The sequence below is a fragment of the Aspergillus tubingensis genome (assembly GCF_013340325.1).
Source record: "Aspergillus tubingensis WU-2223L DNA, scaffold_3, whole genome shotgun sequence".
In the NCBI taxonomy this organism is placed as follows: Eukaryota; Fungi; Ascomycota; class Eurotiomycetes; order Eurotiales; family Aspergillaceae; genus Aspergillus; species Aspergillus tubingensis.
The window spans coordinates 1310940-1332268 of record NW_023336277.1 but is presented as its reverse complement, the minus strand read 5'-3'; the positions used below and the strand labels follow the sequence as shown (position 1 = coordinate 1332268).

Sequence of the window (21329 nt, the reverse complement as noted above, 5' to 3'; positions counted from 1 at the left end):
TGGCTAAAGCAAGATACCTCTGGGCTATAAAGCTGCGATGTGTGCCGCTGAACCCAGTTCGACTGATTCTAAGCCATGAACTTCATTGCTTAGTGGGACAGCAGAATGTTTGTTTCTCTGAATGTTCTGGTGGCACCAGCTTTGTTTATTGCATCGGCCGTTGCCACCAGTGGGCCGACTTTCGCTCGTGCTGCAGGCGACACACGGAGCGATGATGCTACAGTCTTCTTCGAGAATGACGGCAACTGGACATCTCATGGAACCAAGCCTAGCGCTCTATTCATCAACACGCCCTCGAGTTATGCTGATGCCAATGCGGTGTGTGCAGCACAGAATGAGGCATTGCTGAGCTGCGAGGAATATGCCAACTACGAGAACCTATTCGGTTACCAGCAATACCTGGGTAGAATCACTACCGATCAGCTGTTCTGGTCATCATGCTCTTCCTCGTCTCCAACTTCATGGCGCGGTGTTGTTCAGAGCAGCACGAATTCATCCTCTGATCTTCCCTTTCTGTGCACCAACAGCGCCCCTCTTGTTGACAAAGTAGACACAGATTACTCTGGTTTCCCCCGTGTAAATGTCACTTACAACGGTACGACTTTCGAGGGCATGAGGGACCACATGGCATTTCGCTTCGCTGGCATTCGCTTTGCTCAGCCCCCGACGGGGGATCTACGATTCCAATCGGCGCAGCCGTGGAATCATACTATTCCGTATGTGAACGCCACGAGTTACGGACCGGCCTGTTTGCAGTTTGGTTACTTTGATGGCAACTCGTATGGTCTGAGTATGTTACCCACCCAGACATGTTAACATGGTTGCTTACTTGTCAGACCCCTGGGGAAATAGTGAAGACTGTCTGTTCCTCAACATCTGGACGCCACATATCCCGTCAGCCGACTCCTTGGATCCTGACAACGGGAAGCCCGTGATGGTTTGGATCTATGGTGGTGGGGATACCCAAGGCTCGGCCGCTGACTCCACTTTTGATGGGGCTAGTCTTGCGTCTCGCTCTGATGTTGTGGTTGTCTCGTTTAACGTATGTAGAAATTTCTCAATACTCAATTTTCCTTTCGCTAACTCAAACCCAGTACCGGGTCAATATATTCGGCCTTTTAGCTCTAAACGATGGAGAGCTCAACGGCAACTACATGATGACAGATAAGATTCAAGCATTGCGCTGGATTAGGCAAAACATCGCTGGATTCGGGGGCAATCCGAAGAACGTGACCATTTTCGGTCAATCTGCCGGTGGATCATCAGTCAATGATCTGATTACATGTCCCGCAATTATTGGCGAAGACCTCTTTCAAAATGGTATCGTCCAGTCGGGAAAGTCAAATGTCGCTACTGCCGAAGTCGCTGCAGCTTACGCCCAACCCTACATTGAGAAATTCTGTAACGGCACAGCCACGCAGCGAGCTTCTTGCCTGCGGTCATTACCTGCAGAGACCCTTCTTGATATCAGCAACAACAGTATCAGTTGGTACACCGTCATCGACGGTCACTACTCAGCCGACTACACTCAAGCTCGATATGCACTCGGAGCACAGTACATCAACTCAGTCAACGTCCTAACGGGCAACATGCTCGAAGAATACCAGTCGCTCGCAACCACAACTCTCTGGCCTAGCATGAGCAATTTCAGCGAGGCATTAGAGATCCTCATCAACGATGCCGCCATCAACGAAGCCCAAGCAGAAGCGGCCCTCAACTCAGGACTCTACACAATCACCAACAACACGGTCTACAACGGCAGCACAACCTACACCTCGGTCTACAACGCCTCAGTCCACCTCGGTACCGAAGGCCAACTATACTGCGACGGCACACTCCTGCAATGGATCGCCGCTGCCTCCTGGGCCTTCAAGTCCCACTGGTTCTACATTCACAACCGAGGCTACGCACTCAGCTACTATGACTTTTACGATCTGTGTACCTTCCCCGTAGGAAAGCCAGATACTCCATACTACCGCTGCCATAGCAGCGATCTGTATGAGGTCTTCGGTACATACTATATCTTCGATCAGCCAGTGCGTGTGCCCGAGGATATTTACTACACCAACGCGATCCAGGATATGTGGGGTGCTTTTGCCCGGACTGGGAACCCGAATGTCGATCCGGCGTACTTGAAGGCGCGATCGTATGATTCGACGATTGACTTCTTCTTTGGCTTCGAGTGGCCGCAGTTTACGGTGAATAGTCCGAGGGTTGCGTCGTTGCAGTACCCCGGGCCGCAGGTGTCTTCGCTGCCGTATCAGGAGCACTGTGAGGTGTTGTTGCCGCATGTGACGAATCCCAGTGCTCCTAATGCTACTGCATAGTGAGACTCATAATATAAGTAGTTAGACCGCATACAGGTAGCCAGTGTATTAAATAACTTGCGAGGATCAGCTGACTGTGGCTGGTCGGCTGGTTGTTATAATCATCACGTGCGCAAGAGGTCACTGTCCCCTGCTGTATTAGGCCCCCGTGGCTTCACAGGCACTTTCCAACTCCCTCATCACTGCTGAGTACATTCAGCACCCATTCCATCCAAGATATGGATATCTTCACACGTGTCCAAACGAGCTTTCTCTCCTGGAAACATGGAACACCACTCCCATCTGGAGCCTGCGCCTACCCAAAGTTCCAGTCCTGGCATACTTTTGACCCTGTCCAAAGTTGGATTACCACTCGCTCCGATATCGATACAAATACACCAGCAGACCCAGCTGGAGGTGCCGATACCTCAAGGCTTGTCCTGCTAACATGGAATATTGATGGAACGTTTCCTCAGACTGAGAAACGCGTTACAGAAATAATCACGTGTATTATCGGGTTAGATCCCCGACCGGATATCATTTTCCTCCAAGAAGTGTCAAAGCCAGCCCTTCAGCAAATCTTGAAAGACGAGCGGGTTCGCGAGCTCTGGCTTTCGAGCGAATGTGACGATACATCACGGGGCGATCAATCGTTTGCGGTAATGACCTTACTGTCTAAGGCACGCTTCACGACAAACACCGCCATAGGACCAATTTGGAGGGTGAAATTCCCGAGTCACTTTGCTAGGGATGCTCTCTGCTGTGATATATTCGTCGCTTCATCTAAGGAACCCAGTCCAATACGGTTGCGTCTAGTAAATGTTCACCTAGACTCTTTGCCAATCAAACCTTCCCACCGACCCAAGCAGGTATCTATTGTTGCATCCCTCCTTCGCGTCGCAGGTCAAGGTCTAGTCGCAGGTGACTTCAATCCTGTCCTCGATGAGGACAACAGCCTCTTAGAAAATAATGGCTTGGTGGATGCTTGGACAGCTCTTCGGCCCGAAGAACCTGGCTTAACTTGGGGCCTAGATGGCAAGCAACCATTCCTTCCCAATCGGCTTGATAAAATAGGTATACTCGGGCTGCGACCGTATGACATTAAGACAATAGAGCCGAAACCGATAAGCGGATCTTCTGACGATGAACCCTTATGGACTGATCATCATGCTTTGGTCTGTTCCTTTGGCTTGGTGGATGAGTGATCATCAATCACGCTGGTCGCTTCAGTTGTGGAAAAATAAGCGATTTAAACAATAATTGAGAATGGTTGTAGATAATACGAGAAATGGACTAATGAGATAGCTAGAAATAGAAAATGGTGTAGTGAAAGACCAAATGGCTAGATGTACTATATCTGACCCTCGCATGTGCTGCATGTGGCTAAGACAGGGACGGTTTGCTACTGAATTCCCCATCCATAGCTTATGCCACACTATCTGTAGCAGCAAATCTGCAATGCGATCATCAACCTCATGATAATCGCCAATTCAAATGCAGTGTATAACAGTTTGTTTAAGCGACAATCCTACTCACTACTTCAGCACACTCGCTACCACCCACCACCTACCCTACCCTACCCTACCTAATCACCAACCAACCAAACCAAACCGTCCGGCAAACAATAGTCCCTCCATGAATAAGATGAATAATATCTGATGCAATATCCGCGTAACAAGCAGCCTCGATGATTGGCACCCACATGTTCGGGGGCGTCACCCGCACCCCAGCCCCCAATAACACACCTTCAAGTATTGCCACAACCATGGTTCGTCTTCCCCGCTCCCCCCTCCCCCACGATGTCATACTCCACTAAAGCTGTGATATAAATCGCCTCCGCCCTCATCCTTATTCCATATTCATTCTTATCTCATCTGAAACGAAACGATCTATCAATATCATCATCCAAAGAATCCAAAGAAGAAACTGGACATAATGACCAGCGAACGCAGACCCTCCGGCGCATACCACCTCACCGGCTCACAGCTCGTCGAGAAAGTCGATGACCTCAGCTCCGGAGGCAGATGGGAAGAACTGAACCGTCGGGCTCATCACGCTGATACGGGTGAATCGCAGCAGCAACAGCAACAGCAGCAGCAGTCGGGTTCGAAGGCGCCTCCCGACAGGTCCCAGTCTTTTAGGCCGTATAATCCTAGTCAAGGTGGGTTCATTCCCTTTTACGTGCTTGGTTTAGTTGTGGTAGAAGAAATGAAAGCTGACCTTAGTGATATGAACAGACCAAAGCGACGATCTGCTGCCGGATGAGTAGTGGTAGGAGTGGATGTAGTACATTGTCCGCGGTGGTGATTACGGCCATGGTGGGGGTTTATTGTTGTTTGTATCCGAGCTGGATGTATGCGAGGGATTTGATGAAGTGGGTTACTTGTTGTAAAATTTGATGCAAATATTGTGTAGTCGGATAATTGCGGGAGGGGATGTATCGGTGTTGATTATAATTATGATATGAAATAATGACTCTCGTTTGGATGATGGTTCATTTGGATTATTAGTGATGCTTCTGCTGATACGGTAGCTCTTAGGGCATGAAGTTTTGACATTCTTCAACAATTAGTCAGTGTGGCCGAGTGGTTAAGGCGATAGACTAGAAATCTATTGGGTTCGCCCGCACAGGTTCGAGTCCTGTCGCTGACGTTTCTTTTTGTTTTTTTTCTGCCCGCACATCCGGATGCGGAACTTTCTTTTTGCGTCGGTTTTGTATGTTTTTGAGCGAATTATGGGTCTTAATAGGTTTTTAAATGCCTTATGCATTATTTAAAATGTATTTTGAACATTTATCGTTGTAGAAATGCGCCATCCATAAATTGTTCTCTGCTCTTCGAAAGAGCCACCGAAGATATATAAAACCCCGGACCATCCTCCCCCACAAGTCAATCACTTCCTCCAGCGTCCCTCTGCTTCACCCTCTCCGACTCAAACGCAAGCCCTGCACGCTCTCTCAACACTCCATACATTGACGACGAATCCAATGTGCGTCCATTCTCCTCCCCATAACTTCGTGCCTCCCGGAGATGATCCAAAACCACCCGCGCAACGGGCAAATCGGTTCCCGCGCCCTCGGCACAACTCACTCCCAACGAGACATCTTTGATGGCCAAATTCACATCCGACCACGGTCGCTGACCCCGTTCAGGCAGATAAAACCCTCCCGTCATTCTCTTTGACATGGAGGTCAGCAGCGGACCATATTGCTCCTCAAGCAATCCCTCGAGAACATCACTTCCGAGACCGGACCTCTCCGCTAACACTTGTGCTTCGGCGACGAGCTCCATCATGCCGCCGATGAGGAAGTTCCTAACTATCAATTAGATATATTCACAGAGAGTTGGATGGCTAAGAAGGTCAGAACTTACCCCGTACACTTCAACAACGTAGACCTCGTAACATCCTCGCCCAACCTCATCATCTTCCTCCCCATAACGCCCACAATGTACGGCTCCACCCGCCGCACGGCCTCATCCGCGCCCGCAACCACAAATAATAACTTGCCTTCTTGCGCGGTTGGCGTAGCCCCGAATACCGGTGATGCGATGTAGGTTGCTCCGTGTTCTCCAAGACGTTGCTTTGCCCAGGCAGACGTATCTGGATGGACGGTCGTGGTATCGACGATGAGTTTCTGACGTAGGTGCTCTGGTTCCAATGTTGTGATGGTGTCGATGATTGATCGAACAGCAGTGTCATCAGTCACGGCGATGAAGCAGATTTCAGTGTTGGCGATGAGGTCGGGGATGTTAGTGTACTGTACACCCCCAATCTCATGGACGGGGAGTCCACGAGCTGCGGTTCGATTGTAGAATTTCAGAGATGGGGCGTTGATGTGCGATAGGTGGGCTTGGAGGTTCAGGGCCATGGCTTGGCCCATTGAGCCGAGACCTGAGAATTTAGTACTCCGTATGTAAGGTGGATGATGGGTACTTACCGATCCATCCGAATCGGGGGTGGGTGTTGGTTGAAGGCTCCATGGTGGAGGATAGGTTGGAGATGGGTCGGGTCAAAATTGGGTGGGAGATGTCGTATATTTGAAGTGCTCGGTAGCTTTAGTTTATGTCAGACTGGTATCTTGGCTGCATCTTCAGTTATCGGTTGTCATGAGTCATTTGAATAGCCTAGAGCCTCGCTCCAGCATTAGAGCTGACGGACATCGAGGCAAGATTGGCATGTCATTCGTCCGAAAGGCGGGGGATCCACCAGATCGCGGGGTGATGTCCGAGATCCTGTGCAGTGGGTTTCAATAGCATCATGTACGCCGAGGTTTCTACGTAGCTTGAAATTATACCAAACAAATAGCTAACAAGCGAAGCACCGGTCACTGAAATGGTCGAGCGGTGGATATGAGACTCGATCGGAATTCAGTCTGGGATCTCCAGCTTGTGATAATCTCACACATTGTCCATGCGGGAGCTCGTCATATCTATCCCTAAGCTTAACTTTAATGCAAGGGATGAGGCATAGGATCGTAGCAAAAAGGAAATACCACATCTCATCTGCAGACCGCTACACTCGGTAGTAAGTGTCCATACAGAGTTTTCGATCTAAACGAGATCAAAGCCCGATTATGCAACGATGGTCCAATAACACAGCTACATTGCTCATCAGGTGAGGTCGGAGATGCATGTCTAGCGCCGAGTACTCAATCTTGTTCGAATATACTCATGCGATAAGCTTTCCACGTCAGCGTCCAACTCTCGCCTCTCGCCACGGAGCCGCCGATATGCGAGATGAGATCGTGTCCTGCACTATAGACTATTTTCCCTGCCACCGTATATGACTTCCTGTTGGGCATACTTACAAAGTTCAAAAGGCTTATCGAAAATTTTGTACGAATAGTTGTGTTGACAAAGTAGTTGCTGAAGCTGCATTCATGCCTAAAAGAACTATCCCCATGGCGACCAGATCGCATTTCTCTACCTTGTATCCCTATCCGACAAAGACTTGAGCAATATGCTCCCTTATAGGCCACACCTGAGAGTGAACCAGCACGCCTGTTCCCTTTCCGACCGTATCTCTGCATTTCTTCCACCACTACCCCCTATCACCAATCCCACCGCAGTCATCCACCCTAGCATATCACCCCTAACCATCCAATCCTCCATGCCTTCAATTATTGACCAATCAAGAAGTACAAGCCCCGTCAATGCACTGCAACCCGCCACCAGCCGGCACAGGACAGTTCCTGATCTTGGTCCAGAACGCCTCGGTCTCGCCGCCCTGGCCATCCACCATCGGAGCCACGGTGACCTGGCACTCCAACTGAAATCATGATTAGCATCAGCAATAGAGTTCAGATATATACCACGTACCAGGTGTCCTCCATTGCACTCGCATGCTTTAGCACCCCAGCGGCTGCAGAATGTGCCGGGTATGCCACAGGCCTGGATCTGGTTGATGAAGAACTCGAAGGCGATAAAGAAGAGGAGGGATTTCATGACGGATTGGATCATTTGGTGTAGGAGTATATGAACGTAGAGAAGAGATAAGTATGATGATTGTGTAGTTGCAGTTGGAGTTGCGAAGTGGTGCCTTTGATCTACACTGAAGATGACCACGCTAGAAAGGTAACACCGAGTCTAGTCATTTGGGTGTAGGATATAATAGTTATTTTGTAGGTAATGCAAAGAATAATGTGTTATTAATGAGGTTTTTCACTACATGACTCTATACAATCTGCGTGTTGGTATAAACCCTGCCAGTGAATGCCTACTCTTCACTTCGAGGGAAACATAGCAAACTCATCCAGAATCATCTTTTTAGACAAGCAGGATAGAACCGATGATTAGGCTTTATTACCAGTAAATGTAATATTGGTAGTACCAGCCATCGGATACAACGCCGTGCCATCTGCACCACACGCCACCGCTCTGCCTCCCCGGGTTCATTTTCTCGCCACCACCTACTCCCTGTGGGATCGGAATTCACACCCATAGTTCTGCTCAATTTGACGTGATAACGGAGAAGCGCGTGACTGACCAATTGTCTGAGAAGGCCAATAGTGACAAGTAAGATTTAATTGGTGGTTCTGCCTGGTGAAACCGCGGATAGAGTAGTACACCAATGCGGGAATGAGAAGCGAAATGAGTTCTCTGGTCAAATTGAACTATTACTCGGTCGCTTATGAAAGAAATGATAAATATGCAGCAGCGTCTTGGTTGGTGGGATAGTTAATTGTGCACACGGAGATTGAATGCCTATTTGTCAATAGCCTCTTTTCTACATTCATCTCAGTCTTTCGAGTATTTAAACCCCGGAAGACAATTCTGGTAAATTGCCCTTCTCTTTTAATGCTCTTTTCACACTCTATTGATAAAAAATGTTTGATTGCTTCGATATGGTTGTTTATGTTGCTAAATAATACGAAAATAAATACATTATGTTGATCATAGATGTCAGAGATATCAGAGATGAAAGAAAGGACTCGATGGATGAGAATGAAAATATTGCATGAGTATTATCGTTCATGTCAGAATATTCCGATATGAAAACCAATGCAAAGAACTGATGAAAAATAAAAGAACTGGGAGGAAAGATGAAAAAGGAGCGCGGAATGTGTACGAGGTGATCAATATTCAATCGAAGCGAAAATTTCAGGAGAGCAAGGGCAAAGGTATGTAAAAAAAAAGTCTGTCGGGCCTTATTTCATTTATAAATACCACTTCGAAGAACAGTTTGATCACTTCATGTCCTCATCCATGTCAAAGTCGTTCAATGGTGGGTCCGGCCTGGTATAACTGGTGGGCATATGCGGATAGCTGCCAGAATCAAAGGTGAGATATCTATCGATGTCTTCTTGGGAGAACCCTAGAGGGTCATTTACAATCGCTTCGAAAGTGGGATTCAAGCCCGAGTAGACCATGCCTGTTGGAAACGGCGGGCCGAGTGCAGTGTTCCACAGATCATCGGAAGAAATATGCTCTTCTGAAGGCAGTGCAGGCAGTTCATTGGAGGTATGCCCGCCTACATAACGATTTGGTAAGTTGTGTGGCAACAAGTCCATCATATCGGGATCGTTGTCAAAAGGGATTCTGGGACGCTGAGATGATAGAACAAGGGAAGGATTGACATTAATGGTGTCATTGGCCAAATCCAGAGATTTGGAGGGTGCATTGTCTGCCTTGGCCGCAGAAGGACGACGGTATTTGAGTGTCACGATCTTACTCTGTGGTTCTTCCGCGTCATTGGGGTATTCGAGGAATTTTGCACCAGGAACCAAAAGCTCATCGGAACTGGCCACGCTGCTGCGCTTGTCGTCGTCATCGCTTTCACTCTTCTCAGACTCTGAAGAGCTCTCCTCAACTTTGACCGCCGACTTTCTTCTTTTTCGCAGTCTTCGTGATCTTGGAGGCCTTCCTTGGACCCATTCTTCGTCTGACGATGTATTCTGGTCTCGAGGTTTACCACGGGACCCAGAGCCATTATTCTTACTCGAGCCACCCTTCGGCTTTGATTCCTCGTCTGCGACGCTCTTTATGGGCGTTTCTTCAGACTTGGGTATAGCAGTAGCACCACGTCGAAGGGGAGGGGGGACAGCCTTGTCTGCAGAGACTCGACGACTGCGAAGCTTTGCAAGGTGCTGTACGATTGCGCCCTCCGTCACGTTATGACCCATGGTATTAGCGACATCGGCCCAAGGAATTTTGATAGACTTTGTATTACAAACGGACTGGACAGTCAATAGAAGGAGCTCGTTCAGATTTTCTATACTTGTTAGCCTCGGTTAAACAAGTTCCCCACAAGATAGGATTATCGAAAAAGAGATAGGGGACATACCGTCCCAGCGGACCAAAGTCCGTTTCTTTGGCCTGTTCGAAGCCTTCCTCGGAGTTGCCATTATACTATGTAAGGAAGAGTCTCTACCCGATTGTGAATTGAACCTTGGATTAAATGACCTAAGTCAGTTCTATTTTAGATCTGAGAGGGGACTGGTAGTCCTGTAACGCGTGGCCGGTATAAAGGATTCAGGTGAGTTTGGGTGAAGTGAGACAAGAATAAAGTGAAGTTTCTCATTCTACTTACTTTGATTTGTTTGAAATGGGTTGTTAGTCCTGGACAGATAGTAGATAGCCTATCAGGTAGGCTTGCGTACTGTTACTCGCCAAAGTGAGCCTTCTTTGACAGTGACTGGGTCAAGAATATGTCTACTGCAGGTGAGAGGGGAAACCAAGGTGAGAGGAAAGAGACGCGTAGTTGTAAACACTGAGCAGTGAAGTTCAGTGAATACTCTTCAAAGCATGTGAGCCAATGAGAGCGCTTTAGTGTCGGTGCTGATGTTGAGTGAGGGCTCTAAACTGCGATAGTGATCGAATGGGTAAACCATGTTGTGCTGCCTGTATAGAAAGCCCATGTGCTTAATTGCCTAACCTGTCCTGGATGGAATCATTCACCACCGCGGCCTGTTCTAGCATAATTTTCCTAAAACGGAAAAGACATACTATTGTATTGCTCGAAGGAATAGCAGCTCTATAATACTGTACAGGAGAAGGATAAACCTCCCATTCTGACTAATAATTTACCAAGCAGACAAGGTAGTAACTGCAGCTTTTGGTAGGCTCCAGAGATGTGCATTCTACACGCATTCATTCTCCTGCCATACAACACACTGTTGTCAGGTGATGGATATGCTCTATGATCATCAAGTGGCTTGCATCATCTTTGTGATCTGGAAGGCTAGCACTAATGGAACGATTTAATCTACTCATAATATTCAAAGAATACAGATATCAGAATAGCATTATATGTTGATGCTCACTCTTAATGGCTTCGATAGCAGCAGCGAGAGCAGTAGGACATGGCTATAGTATTTTTCGCACCGTCTAGAATTATAAAAAGGGCAATTGCGAACCCAAATAAAACCCCCAAACACTACTAAATCCATAGCCAAATCCATGAATCCTAGCAGCCAGCATCAATCCTTCACCGTTCACAACACCTCTCCAACCTCAACTCCAACCTCCACCCACGCCCTCCTCACCAATCCCCCAGCCTCTCCCCCAAACATCGCCTCCGCAATATCCACCGTCACGCATGCAAACTTCTCAAAGCTACAATTCGGCTCAACTCCCGGATCAGTTAACGCTTGATACCAAACCACCGCAGCTCTTTCCCAACTCCGTCCCCCAAAGCCCACAGCACAAAGGTAAAAGGCATGACTCGGAATGCCCGAATTCCAATGCACACCCCCATTATCCTTCTCCGTATATACAAACCCATTCATATGGCTCGGCTGCCCATCCCTGCCAAGAAGAGCATCATCATACGCCGTCCCCGGTGCCTTCAACGACCTCAGTCCCATCTCCCCAACACCAGCACCAGCACCTTTCTTTCCCTTCGGCCAAACACAAACCCCCCTTCCAACCACCCAATCCGCCTCCTCGACGCCTTGTCTCCTCCACCACTGTTCAACAACACAAGCAAACACATCCGAGATACTCTCACTCAGCGCCCCAGACTGTCCCTCGTACAATAACCCGGCCGTATGATCCGTCACTCCATGCATCAGCTCATGCACAACGACATCCAGGCTTTTCGGGAACCCAGTAAAGTATACCCCGTCCCCGTCGCCGAAGATAACCACCTGCCCGTTCCAGAACGCATTGTTTAGGTTCTTGTCGTAGTGGAGACACCCGATGAGGCGGAGACCGTCGTTGTCGATGGATCGACGGCCCAGCACGGATGAAAGAAATTGGAGGAAGATGCCGAAGCTGTTGTACACGTGGTTTACGGTGTCGTCTTGGGTGGTTGGAGCAGAGGAGGATTCGGTGCGTATGAGGAGGCCTGGGAGACCACGCTTGTTGCGGCAGTCGTAGATGTCGTGGGCTTGGGCGTGCGGTGTGAGGGAGATATTTGGGGATGAGGAAAGCCGGGTGTGGTGGATTTCGTTGGCGAGAGTGAGGGTGCGGAAGGCGGCGCGTCGGGCCTTGGAGGGGGCGATTGGGGAGGTGCTGATGTGGTGGAGGATTTGAGGTTGGATGAAGGTGCAGGTGTGATGGTCCCTGTTGGACATGGCTGGTCGTGATGGCTTGGTGCCTTGAGAATGTGTCAAGCAAGATAGAGCTTTCGGGCGGTGATAGTACTAATTGCAATTTGTTATTCCTTGACTGAGTATACTAGAATTAACAGTAGTATCTACGAAGCGAGCAATAATAATATTAGCCTAGACAATTCTATCAGTTGTACACATACGTGTTATCAAACAGGGATGCTATATGCACAGCCATCCTGAAAATTGCGCGTAGAAAGCTTGTAACACGATAAAGATATCTCGTGTTGACATCGACCATGGATATGCAGTAGTATGGTCAATGCGGCCTGACTAAGATCAGATTCGAAGGCAGGTCTGGATCGCCGCCATGAATTAGGGTAGCGGCAGTCCTCCGAAATACTAAAATTCTCGCCACTGCTACTGTTTCCAGTGCATAGATAGCTACGTTGCATTCCAGCCCTGCGTTCAGCAATTCTAGAATTGATAGCAATAAAGCCAAAGTATTTGCATCTGTAGACTTTGATAAGGAATTACCACTCATTATTACTAGAGCCAGAAATTGCGCTTGGGTCCATCTCAAAATCTTTGATATAGACCAGTAGACTGTTGAATGTGCTATACAGAATCTGCTATAGAAGTCGTGCTGAAAGCAGCTTGCAGTCAAGTAGAGTAACAGCGATGTCGAAGGTGCATGCATTGATAAGAAATGCGAAATGTCCAACCATGCATTTCATGCCAGTTAAATTACATACAGCGACTCGCTCTAAAATAAGCGTGTGTTACAGGTTTCTTCCAAAAAATCCCGATCAGTGGTGGCGCCATGAAATAGGCGAGGTTGATTTGCTTCCAGAAACGGCATGCATCGTAGCTGATTGCACGACATTGTGACGATTATGCAGCTTTCTCGCTCCGTGGCGAGTGCGTTAACGTAGACAACCTCCGTTTGAGCAGACGATATTCATCGAAAGAGTTGGAATACTCGTCGAGAGCATTACGGGCCTTTCTATCCAGAGGAGTATCGTCCATACCCGGCTGGTTGTCTTCGGTATGATGGCAACACGGAAGGCACAACACGGCGTGCTCTTTGAAGCTGTCTTCAGGTTCATAATCTCGTTCCGTGTGGTAAGTCCAGCGGGCATCTGCTTCGGTACGATCCTGTGTGGAGAGAAGCCTCGAGGCGTTGAGATCCGAGATGTAAGGGGTGTTCGCGCAAAGAGTAGGGCTTCCGGTAAGAGAGAAGGAGAGTGGTTCTTGCCCGCGACCAATCAGGCCTAGGGACTTTCCAAGGGACCAAGGCATATTTTTTATTTGATAGAGTAGGGGAGTGTGATGGAGGGTGCGAAGTACTTCTGCTCGATACCTGCTTGCTTCAAATACTTTCTGCCTGTCTACGACCTGGGGCATTCCCCGCGAAAATTTCTGATATGGATCCTCTACGAGATAGGGCGGGGCCGACAACCGCAGGCGAGGCGAGAAAACGCCGAGCATTCTTCTTCGCAGACATCATCAGTCTATGGAAGATATGGTATGCTAGGCTGGTAGATGGTAGCGATGTAGTCGATACGGTGGTTCATGGCTGTGCAGGAAGGGCTGGGCTCGTTAAGGAAGGAGATCGGGAATCCCATATCGCTCATCGGCAGGCCTAGAATCCCCACTCAAGTAGAGCTCCCAGCTGTCGCCACGGATCGGGGATATTGCAGCCGAGAGCATATTTCGGGGCATTGCCAGGAGTCAGATTTCTGATGTTCTGGCGTAGTATGTGGGATCCGGGGTGCTGATTGGGCGGCTGAATGTTCCGGCCAGCCAGCGAAGTTCTGGTTGGCTGGGAGACTCCAACAGCCCCGGACGCGTCCCTTGACAAGGCCAGATGTCACCCCATGGTTACAACTCCTCTTTCCCTGCTCGGCCTCGTTGGTTCTGGTGGCGCCGGCTGTCATGTCCACCATTCCCCATCTTCGGTAACTCGGCTGTCCCGGGCGGCTGGGCCACTGCAACTCCTCCGCGCACCGTGTTTCCAGCTCTCCGCAACCGGGGAGCTACCCCAAATAGACCTTTTGTAGATGCTGGTTCGCCAATCAAGCCCGATATCAGATTCACGCGTCTGGTTTAGCCCGTGTTCTGAGTGGAAGACTGAAGTATGACATGTAGAGCTCTTATCAGTTGTGGGACTGATACTGTGCTAGCGAAGTGTCGATGGAGTAGACCGGACATTCGCCTGGTAGATAGACAGAGCGTGCTTGCATTCTTGCCGTTCTGTATATTAAGTCCAGTCATCCTCACCCTCCTACTGGTGGTTGAAGATTGCGACTAAGTTAAATGAGACGACCATTCACTGCCTGTCACTATCGCCACCCTCCACCTTCCCTCTTTTCATTTCCCGTTCCCTATACCTAAGCCCCTTTGAGGCTACCATGTCCCGACCAAGGGCTGTGCGCGATGATCTCTGGATTGAAGAAGATGCCAAAGTCAATGTTGACTATCTTGCACATTCCTGGACGTATGATGAGATGTGGGCTACTAGAAAACATGTTCGCCAGATAAACCAGCACAGTCTTGTTAGATGTCGATTCGAAAATGCTCTTTGGAGAGCATGGCTGGCTTCTACCAGGCAGACTATTCGCATGCCAGCAGCGTTTATCTCATGGTAAGTCCAGCCCAGTCATTGCGTTCCAGAATCGTGACATCCTGACTCAATGTAGGGACAAAGATAGCGACATTACCTGGCTCTACGGCCCACTGAAGTCTAGCAGAAGCCCCAGTCCAACACCGAGCGAGGCACCCCCAACACAAGCCCCCAGGAAGCCCTCCCTGAAGCGAAAGCCCAGCATTTGGGGACTTTCAGAGGAGGCTCCAACATCCAATGACTCTACAGACGGAAAGTCTCTACTTGGCCGATTCTGGAACATAACCATCCATTCAGTCCCTAGTGTGAGCCAAAGACACTACCTACCACCCCGTATACTAATGCTGACGCTCCATTGTGCAGATAATTCTCAGCTCGCGCGAAAACTGGAACAAGCGACGAAAATGCCGCGTTAGATTCGAAGAAGAGGTACGGCAATACCAGTACGCGCGTGATGGAAACACATTATCGCAGTACAGCTACAACTACAACTATCCTTATTTCTTGGAAGAAGCTGGATTGTATGGAAGCTATCAGTACCAGCAGACTATTGAACCACTGCCATCAACATTCCTCACTGGCTACGAAACGCTTCCTTCACCAGACTCCGGCCGGTATTATTCTATGTCAAATTTCCTTGAGGAGCTGGAGTATGTCCTCTCTGCCTTTGCTCATTGGCCTTCTATTCCGCCTAGAGTTACATGATTCTTTGAGCAACGCTGATATTTGGATGACAGTGAGGTGATGTGAGTATTATTGTCGAGAAGCACTGTGGGTAGAGTAGAGAAATGGGGTATAATTAGATGATACAGTGGGTCGGAATTGTCTGAGAAGAGGGATCCTTATGCATATAATTCCTATCTGTTATATAATTGCTACTTTGCTTGCTACTGGGGGTGGAATTAGCGATGTCTTGCACAGTGCGTTTTTCTCATGTTTTCTTCTTTTTTTTCTTGAGTTCTACACTTTACCTGTAATCCAATCGGACACGGAGAAGGAGGAATGCTGTATCTTGGACATATGTGAGCTATTATCGGGGCATTCCTAGGCGTCTGGGTACTAATTATAGCACAAGACAAAGCACGTCTGACCTTGTTAGACGTGGGTAAGATCATTATATTAATATTATGTTCTATAGAGTCATGGCCGCTCGAAACTATGCTATCATGCCAATTCATAACGCATCGTGTTAGCTCTGACTGGAAGCTCAGACACCGGCGCTGAATCCACCTCATGAGGAATAGTCGCATCAGCCTTCCCCGGTAGTTCCGTCACCACTCCATTATCCATCTCGGGGACGTAAGATCCCTGCGCCAGTTCCGCTGGGTTCTTCTTGGCATACTCAATGTCATCCGGCTCATTCGTAGGGACGGGGATTCTCTTCTGTTTCATCTTCCGGAGACCGAACAAGACCGCCACGATAATCAAAGCCGCGCCTGCCACCGCACCAACCACGGCACCAGCAATCGCGCCATTCGAAATGCCATTTTCGTCTTTGCTGGTTGTATCACTTGTTGTGGAATTGCCGCTACTCGGGGTATTTCCAGATTTGGAAATGTCCGGCGCAAGCAACTTCGAGGCGAAGATATTGGCGGCATTCCAGGTATTCTCGAACGAAGGATCTTCATTATACGAAGTAGACCCCCAGTCGGAACCACAGACAGTCTGGTTACTTGTTCCATCGCATTGCTCGGCTACCGCCACAGCTGTGTCTGTTAGGAGCGGCACAATCCGACCGGCGAAATCCGGGATAAGGTTTGCCACGGATGCAAGGCACAGCGCTAGGAATCCCTTGAAGGGGTAAGCTGATAGCTTGGACTGCTCGGCGGTGCCTAGACTGGCACTGCTGTAGCCCACTTCTACCATGATGTCGTCGACGAAGAATGTGTCTAGCGTGCTATTGAGGAGTCCTTCGGTCCGTGTCATCCATATGTCAGATTTGGTCTGCGGCTGTCAGCTATGGTCCCACAATGACCCATTCCTAACCCAAAGGAAATGGGGATGATGTTGCTTACCGCTTCATACATATACGCCGCACCACTCAAATAGAGCCCATACGCCAAACTCCACCTCGCGGTATCCACAGCCTGACAAGTCGACGCATTCGCCGTCGTATTCGAGACCAGATCATACACCGACCAATCCGTGGTATTCACCATGCCATTTTTCTCACTCCATGACCACGCACTCGCTCCATATTGCGCATACGTCCCCTGATCATCGCCATCACTCGCATATGCCACCCTCGATATAAGCTGGAAATACGCCCCGTTGTTGAACCAATCGAAGTCCGTCCCATGCGTTTGACTCTCATCATCATACAGCCCACCATTGCATATCGACCCCTGACTGACAACCAGTTCCATTGTATACGCGACTTTCTTTGCCCAGGTCAGCCATGACGAGTTGGTTGGACTGCCCGGAAAGTCCGCCTCTGACGCAGCCATTGCAGCAAGACCCCAAGTGACGAAGTCGCTGGTCAGAACGTTGATTTCTTCCCATTCGCCGGTGAAGATGCTCTTGGAGTGGTTGTGCATGCGCGAGATAATGAACTCGTTGTAGGTTGTGTTGCCGGACGCGTTCCAGTAGGGGATTAGGGACATGTAGAGCATGCCTTCTGGGTAGGACGTGTTGTAGATGGGGTTAACGGTGCCGTTGAAGTTGGCGGTGCTGAGGAGGTTGGTGAATTCGATAGCGGAGGCGGATTTGATGGTGTCTGTTGATTGTATTAAGGACCCTTCTTGTAATTGCAGAAACAGATGAATTCACATACCGGTGCTATTGATGTTAAAATCAATTGCAGAAACACCTAGCACCAACCCTGCAAACACAGCAGCATACCCGCCTAACTGCTTGAAACCCATGACTAGTAGTCTGAAGAAAGTAATGACGCTCAACCAGCTTTACACTTCGCGAAACGGTCGGAATGAAAGATTTGCCCATCGTGTGAGCACCCTATACCTCATTAATAACCCATGCTGACAGGGTCTTCAGCCTCATGCATTCCACCTGGACTAGACCATGTAGCAGGTAAGGCTCTTCGCACCTGGCGGACATTATCCGATTGCTCCGTACAATGATGGCTGTTCATTGTCAACTTTATTCCGATCCACATGGGTAGCATTTAGGGCAGTCGAAATGGAGGTGCTGATTGGTCGGGTCGTCTACGGACTGGACGCGTGGGAATCGGCGACGATCCTTCGTCCGTGAGATGGATTTAGCGTGGTGGGTCGGCGGAGAAGAATCATTGTGGAAGAAGCGAAGATTGGCAGGTGTGAGCTGTTCAGCTAGCCAGATGGCCAAGGTATTAATGGCCATGGCTGTGCGGCTCAGCCACTGTAAGGTAGATGTTTAGTAGTTGGGGGTTAGATGAGAATGTGATGTGGTGCGATGTGGTCGGGCGTTGTGGAGTCATCTGTTTGTCTCTAGTGTTTGTCTACGAATTGTACTCGATAGTTAGCTTATCAAGGTAGACTCTTTACGTATTGTCGGGCGGATCTGAGCATTATGAGCAGACAATGGAAAATACGTAGCATTGAGGTAGATTTTGATTTTATCCATGAAGTAACCTGCGGCTTCTGATTTGGCGATACGGCGCTGGTCCCTACTCAGTTCTGTAAACAGTTTATCTCAACTCCATCTGGTTACTTGTCCCGAAGCTGAAAGATTGATAATGACATAAATCCAATTCACTTAACAAAAAGCATAGCTCCCAGCTGCCATCAACGGGTATAGATCTCCAACCCACCCAATCAAGTAAAATCAGCCTATCATACAACAGACCAAAGAAGCCAAACTATATTACAATATCATAACATACACATGCACAAATCGTACAAAGACATCAACGAACCATCAACATTACAAGAGAAACAAAACCCCCATCCCCACAACCACCGCCCACACACCCTGAACACTCAACCTCCCCGCCCCCGACGTCCCCGTCGCATCACTTCCCGACCCCGTCGCCGTTCCATTTTCTCCCCCATAAGTCTCAGTGCCATTAACCGCCTCAGAAAGCTGCACATGCAAATCAAACGGCTTAGTCGCAACATCCACATCATCCGTAGTAATCGAACTGAAATACATATCACCCGCCGAGTTCACATAAACATATGCAGCCTGGAAGAACGGCCTTCCAAGCACGACCTTCCCACTGGATACCTGACATCTCTGCTTGGGGACCAGCTCGTCCCAAACGGGAATATCAAATATTGGGTACGACTCGCTATCCGGATTAAACACAATGGAGATGTTTCGTCCGCACCAGGATTCATCCGGCACGGACAGGACCTCAGAATTGAAATCCAGCGTGGCGGGGAGCGATTTACTCGTCTCCTGCACGCTGGTGCCACCGAATGGGTATTCTGCGTCTTCGCTGCTGGTTGTAGCGTTGGGGGTAGTGTACAGTTGGAGTATGACGGCGCTGATATCTAGCATGCCTGTATCGATGAAGCTGGTGTTGCCGGCGCTGGTTTCCGGGGTGGTTTGCCAGTGTGGTTCGTCGTAGATGCGGTTGGAGTCGTAGTTGCCTCCCAGTACGACGGAGCCGTTCCATTTGTTTTGGAGGCCGAGGTTCAGGCCGACGGGGAGGGAGGGGATGGTTGTTGAGTTGGTTTTGTTTGTGGTGGAGGTTATGTTTAGACTTGTGTCCTGAGATAGGAGGAGTGTGTTGCTGAACGCAATTTCGAGATCGAGATTCTCGGTCTTTTGGCCAGGTGAGCCGGCGGACACAAACGTTGCTGTTGTTGTTGATGTCGCCTTTCCCGTCGCTGTTGCGGTTGGTTTGGCGGTGGTTGTGGGTGTTCCAAATGCGACGGGGAGGACTCCAGCCAGGTCCTTGTTGTATTGAATTTGCGCGCCCCAGGCAGCGCCGGTGGGAGCGCTGGCTGGTCCAGTCAAGGGGATGACCCAAGCATTGTCGGCGGGGTCGTTGGCGGTGGTGATAGGGATGCCGCTGGCATCGATGAGGGAGACGGTTTCGACGGGGGCGGATGTAGTTTGAGGATTGGAAGCAAGAGTGAGCTCGGCGATCGCGAAGGGAGAGGAAATGAGCGTCAAGAGGAAGCCGGTGAGGAGGGACTGGGAGGAAAAGGAGCGTGATGCCATGATGTTGTTGCCCACGGCGAGACAGTGAACTGGTTTAAAGGTGGAAGAATAGCGAGAGACTGACCCCAATAGGAACAGAAAGATTTGAGGAACTTCAAACGCAGGACGAAGGAGGGTTGACATAGGGGGGTGATCTGGTTCCTGCATAAGGCCATATGGTTGGGGCGAAAGGGGGCATGATGTACACAGCCTGCCTCCATGAGTGGAGGCGAAGTGATGCGTAGCATTGGATATGTCCACTCTCCTCCAATATGATGTGAGAGGAGGGTGGCTGCGTTGAAGACACGGTCGTAGTCATGTCGTGGTAGAGCAAATGGAAGCTCGCGTGCGACGGTGAGAGTTGGGGGCGGCCCCAAATTAGCATTCCTGGCTGTACCGAAGTTTCCTAGCATGGAGTTAGCTGGAAGTTTTGGTGGTTTAGGGGATCGTATCACTCGCATACTGTAGAGTTGCCAACATGTCATCAGTAGAGCCTAATGCCATTGGGCGATACTTGATGCTTTTCGATGACTCCTGTCAGCCCTAAACGTAGCTTGAGTGAGATGTGATGCCAGAGACTGTTGTCCTGCTCATGATGTACATATTGATCGAGATCGCCGCATTTTGAAAACTTCGTTTTACTACAACAAAAAAAAAGTCAGTTTTCATGAAAAATAGGCTCAAAGACTTAGGTCGGCATAGGAGCGGGTTTCTGCATTGGTGGGTGGTGAAGCTGCAGAAAGCGCCCCCACACAAACAGGGGTTGAAGCAACAACTAAGAATAGTTGACTCTCAGACTCCGCTTCTGCCCGCCGAGTCACGTGATGGAAAACAGAGTATCCTAGGTTCGATCCCTGCCTTCGGCGAATTCATCTTTGGTTGTTTTCAGGAAAGGATATGGATCAAGAGATCACCCTACAGTGCTCATACCATCTTTGACAGTCATGTCACGATCAATTGGGTGATCAAGACGTGATCCTCCTAAGCAAATGCAACGGTGCAGGGAACACCCGCATATGTTACGCCATCGTGGGTTTGTCGGAGCCAATGGCTCGGCGGTCATTCGTTCTGAGCGACACCAGTTAAATGGCGACCTCCGAATGACGAGTAGAATGAGAAGGTGAGCAGAATGCAGGAGAGCGGAGAATAACCGTCAATTATTGGGGAGTGCAGATACCAGCCACGCCGGGAGACCGACGGATACCGCGCCGATCGCCGTCCCAACCTCATCACGCCTTTCAGACTACCTAGACTGATTGGCAATCGGCAGTTCCACCGATTAGATAAAGCTCTGCTCGCAAATAAACCCCGCATAAGG

At 49.3% G+C, this 21329-nt stretch overlaps 11 protein-coding genes and 1 non-coding gene across 12 annotated transcripts; 5 read left to right on the top strand and 7 right to left on the bottom strand.

The window, feature by feature from the left end:
• Positions 1–105: 105 nt before the first annotated feature.
• Positions 106–2327, top strand: AtWU_01635 (alpha/beta-hydrolase; the record flags this gene model as incomplete). The annotated part of the gene is made up of 3 exons (XM_035496749.1): positions 106–790; positions 837–1042; positions 1095–2327. 3 exons carry the CDS (start codon positions 106–108, stop codon positions 2325–2327), a joined length of 2124 nt encoding a protein of 707 aa, XP_035352642.1.
• Positions 2328–2545: 218 nt separating this feature from the next.
• On the top strand, positions 2546–3511 carry AtWU_01634 (endonuclease/exonuclease/phosphatase family protein; the record flags this gene model as incomplete). Its single annotated transcript, XM_035496748.1, has 1 exon — positions 2546–3511. The coding sequence occupies one exon, from the start codon at positions 2546–2548 to the stop codon at positions 3509–3511; it is 966 nt and encodes a 321-aa protein (XP_035352641.1).
• Positions 3512–4241: 730 nt separating this feature from the next.
• On the top strand, positions 4242–4575 carry AtWU_01633 (uncharacterized protein; the record flags this gene model as incomplete). Its single annotated transcript, XM_035496747.1, has 2 exons — positions 4242–4467; positions 4544–4575. The coding sequence occupies 2 exons, from the start codon at positions 4242–4244 to the stop codon at positions 4573–4575; spliced, it is 258 nt and encodes an 85-aa protein (XP_035352640.1).
• Positions 4576–4877: 302 nt separating this feature from the next.
• On the top strand, positions 4878–4958 carry AtWU_t40. The gene has a single exon. It is a non-coding gene; the product is annotated as a tRNA-Ser (tRNA).
• Positions 4959–5194: 236 nt separating this feature from the next.
• Positions 5195–6286, bottom strand: AtWU_01632 (NAD(P)-dependent oxidoreductase; the record flags this gene model as incomplete). The annotated part of the gene is made up of 3 exons (XM_035496746.1): positions 5195–5618; positions 5678–6197; positions 6244–6286. 3 exons carry the CDS (start codon positions 6284–6286, stop codon positions 5195–5197), a joined length of 987 nt encoding a protein of 328 aa, XP_035352639.1.
• A 1150-nt stretch (positions 6287–7436) lies between these two features.
• On the bottom strand, positions 7437–7750 carry AtWU_01631 (uncharacterized protein; the record flags this gene model as incomplete). Its single annotated transcript, XM_035496745.1, has 2 exons — positions 7437–7574; positions 7625–7750. The coding sequence occupies 2 exons, from the start codon at positions 7748–7750 to the stop codon at positions 7437–7439; spliced, it is 264 nt and encodes an 87-aa protein (XP_035352638.1).
• Positions 7751–8991: 1241 nt separating this feature from the next.
• Positions 8992–10149, bottom strand: AtWU_01630 (uncharacterized protein; the record flags this gene model as incomplete). The annotated part of the gene is made up of 2 exons (XM_035496744.1): positions 8992–10016; positions 10089–10149. 2 exons carry the CDS (start codon positions 10147–10149, stop codon positions 8992–8994), a joined length of 1086 nt encoding a protein of 361 aa, XP_035352637.1.
• Positions 10150–11238: 1089 nt separating this feature from the next.
• Positions 11239–12321, bottom strand: AtWU_01629 (M4 family metallopeptidase; the record flags this gene model as incomplete). Its single annotated transcript, XM_035496743.1, has 1 exon — positions 11239–12321. The coding sequence occupies one exon, from the start codon at positions 12319–12321 to the stop codon at positions 11239–11241; it is 1083 nt and encodes a 360-aa protein (XP_035352636.1).
• An 870-nt stretch (positions 12322–13191) lies between these two features.
• Positions 13192–13599, bottom strand: AtWU_01628 (similar to An12g05910; the record flags this gene model as incomplete). Its single annotated transcript, XM_035496742.1, has 1 exon — positions 13192–13599. One exon carries the CDS (start codon positions 13597–13599, stop codon positions 13192–13194), a length of 408 nt encoding a protein of 135 aa, XP_035352635.1.
• A 1112-nt stretch (positions 13600–14711) lies between these two features.
• AtWU_01627 (serine carboxypeptidase S28 family protein) lies at positions 14712–15628 on the top strand (the record flags this gene model as incomplete). Its single annotated transcript, XM_035496741.1, has 3 exons — positions 14712–14944; positions 15000–15228; positions 15287–15628. 3 exons carry the CDS (start codon positions 14712–14714, stop codon positions 15626–15628), a joined length of 804 nt encoding a protein of 267 aa, XP_035352634.1.
• A 459-nt stretch (positions 15629–16087) lies between these two features.
• AtWU_01626 (glycoside hydrolase family 76 protein) lies at positions 16088–17787 on the bottom strand (the record flags this gene model as incomplete). The annotated part of the gene is made up of 3 exons (XM_035496740.1): positions 16088–16867; positions 16939–17639; positions 17697–17787. The coding sequence occupies 3 exons, from the start codon at positions 17785–17787 to the stop codon at positions 16088–16090; spliced, it is 1572 nt and encodes a 523-aa protein (XP_035352633.1).
• Positions 17788–18784: 997 nt separating this feature from the next.
• AtWU_01625 (uncharacterized protein) lies at positions 18785–20032 on the bottom strand (the record flags this gene model as incomplete). Its single annotated transcript, XM_035496739.1, has 1 exon — positions 18785–20032. One exon carries the CDS (start codon positions 20030–20032, stop codon positions 18785–18787), a length of 1248 nt encoding a protein of 415 aa, XP_035352632.1.
• Positions 20033–21329: the final 1297 nt, after the last annotated feature.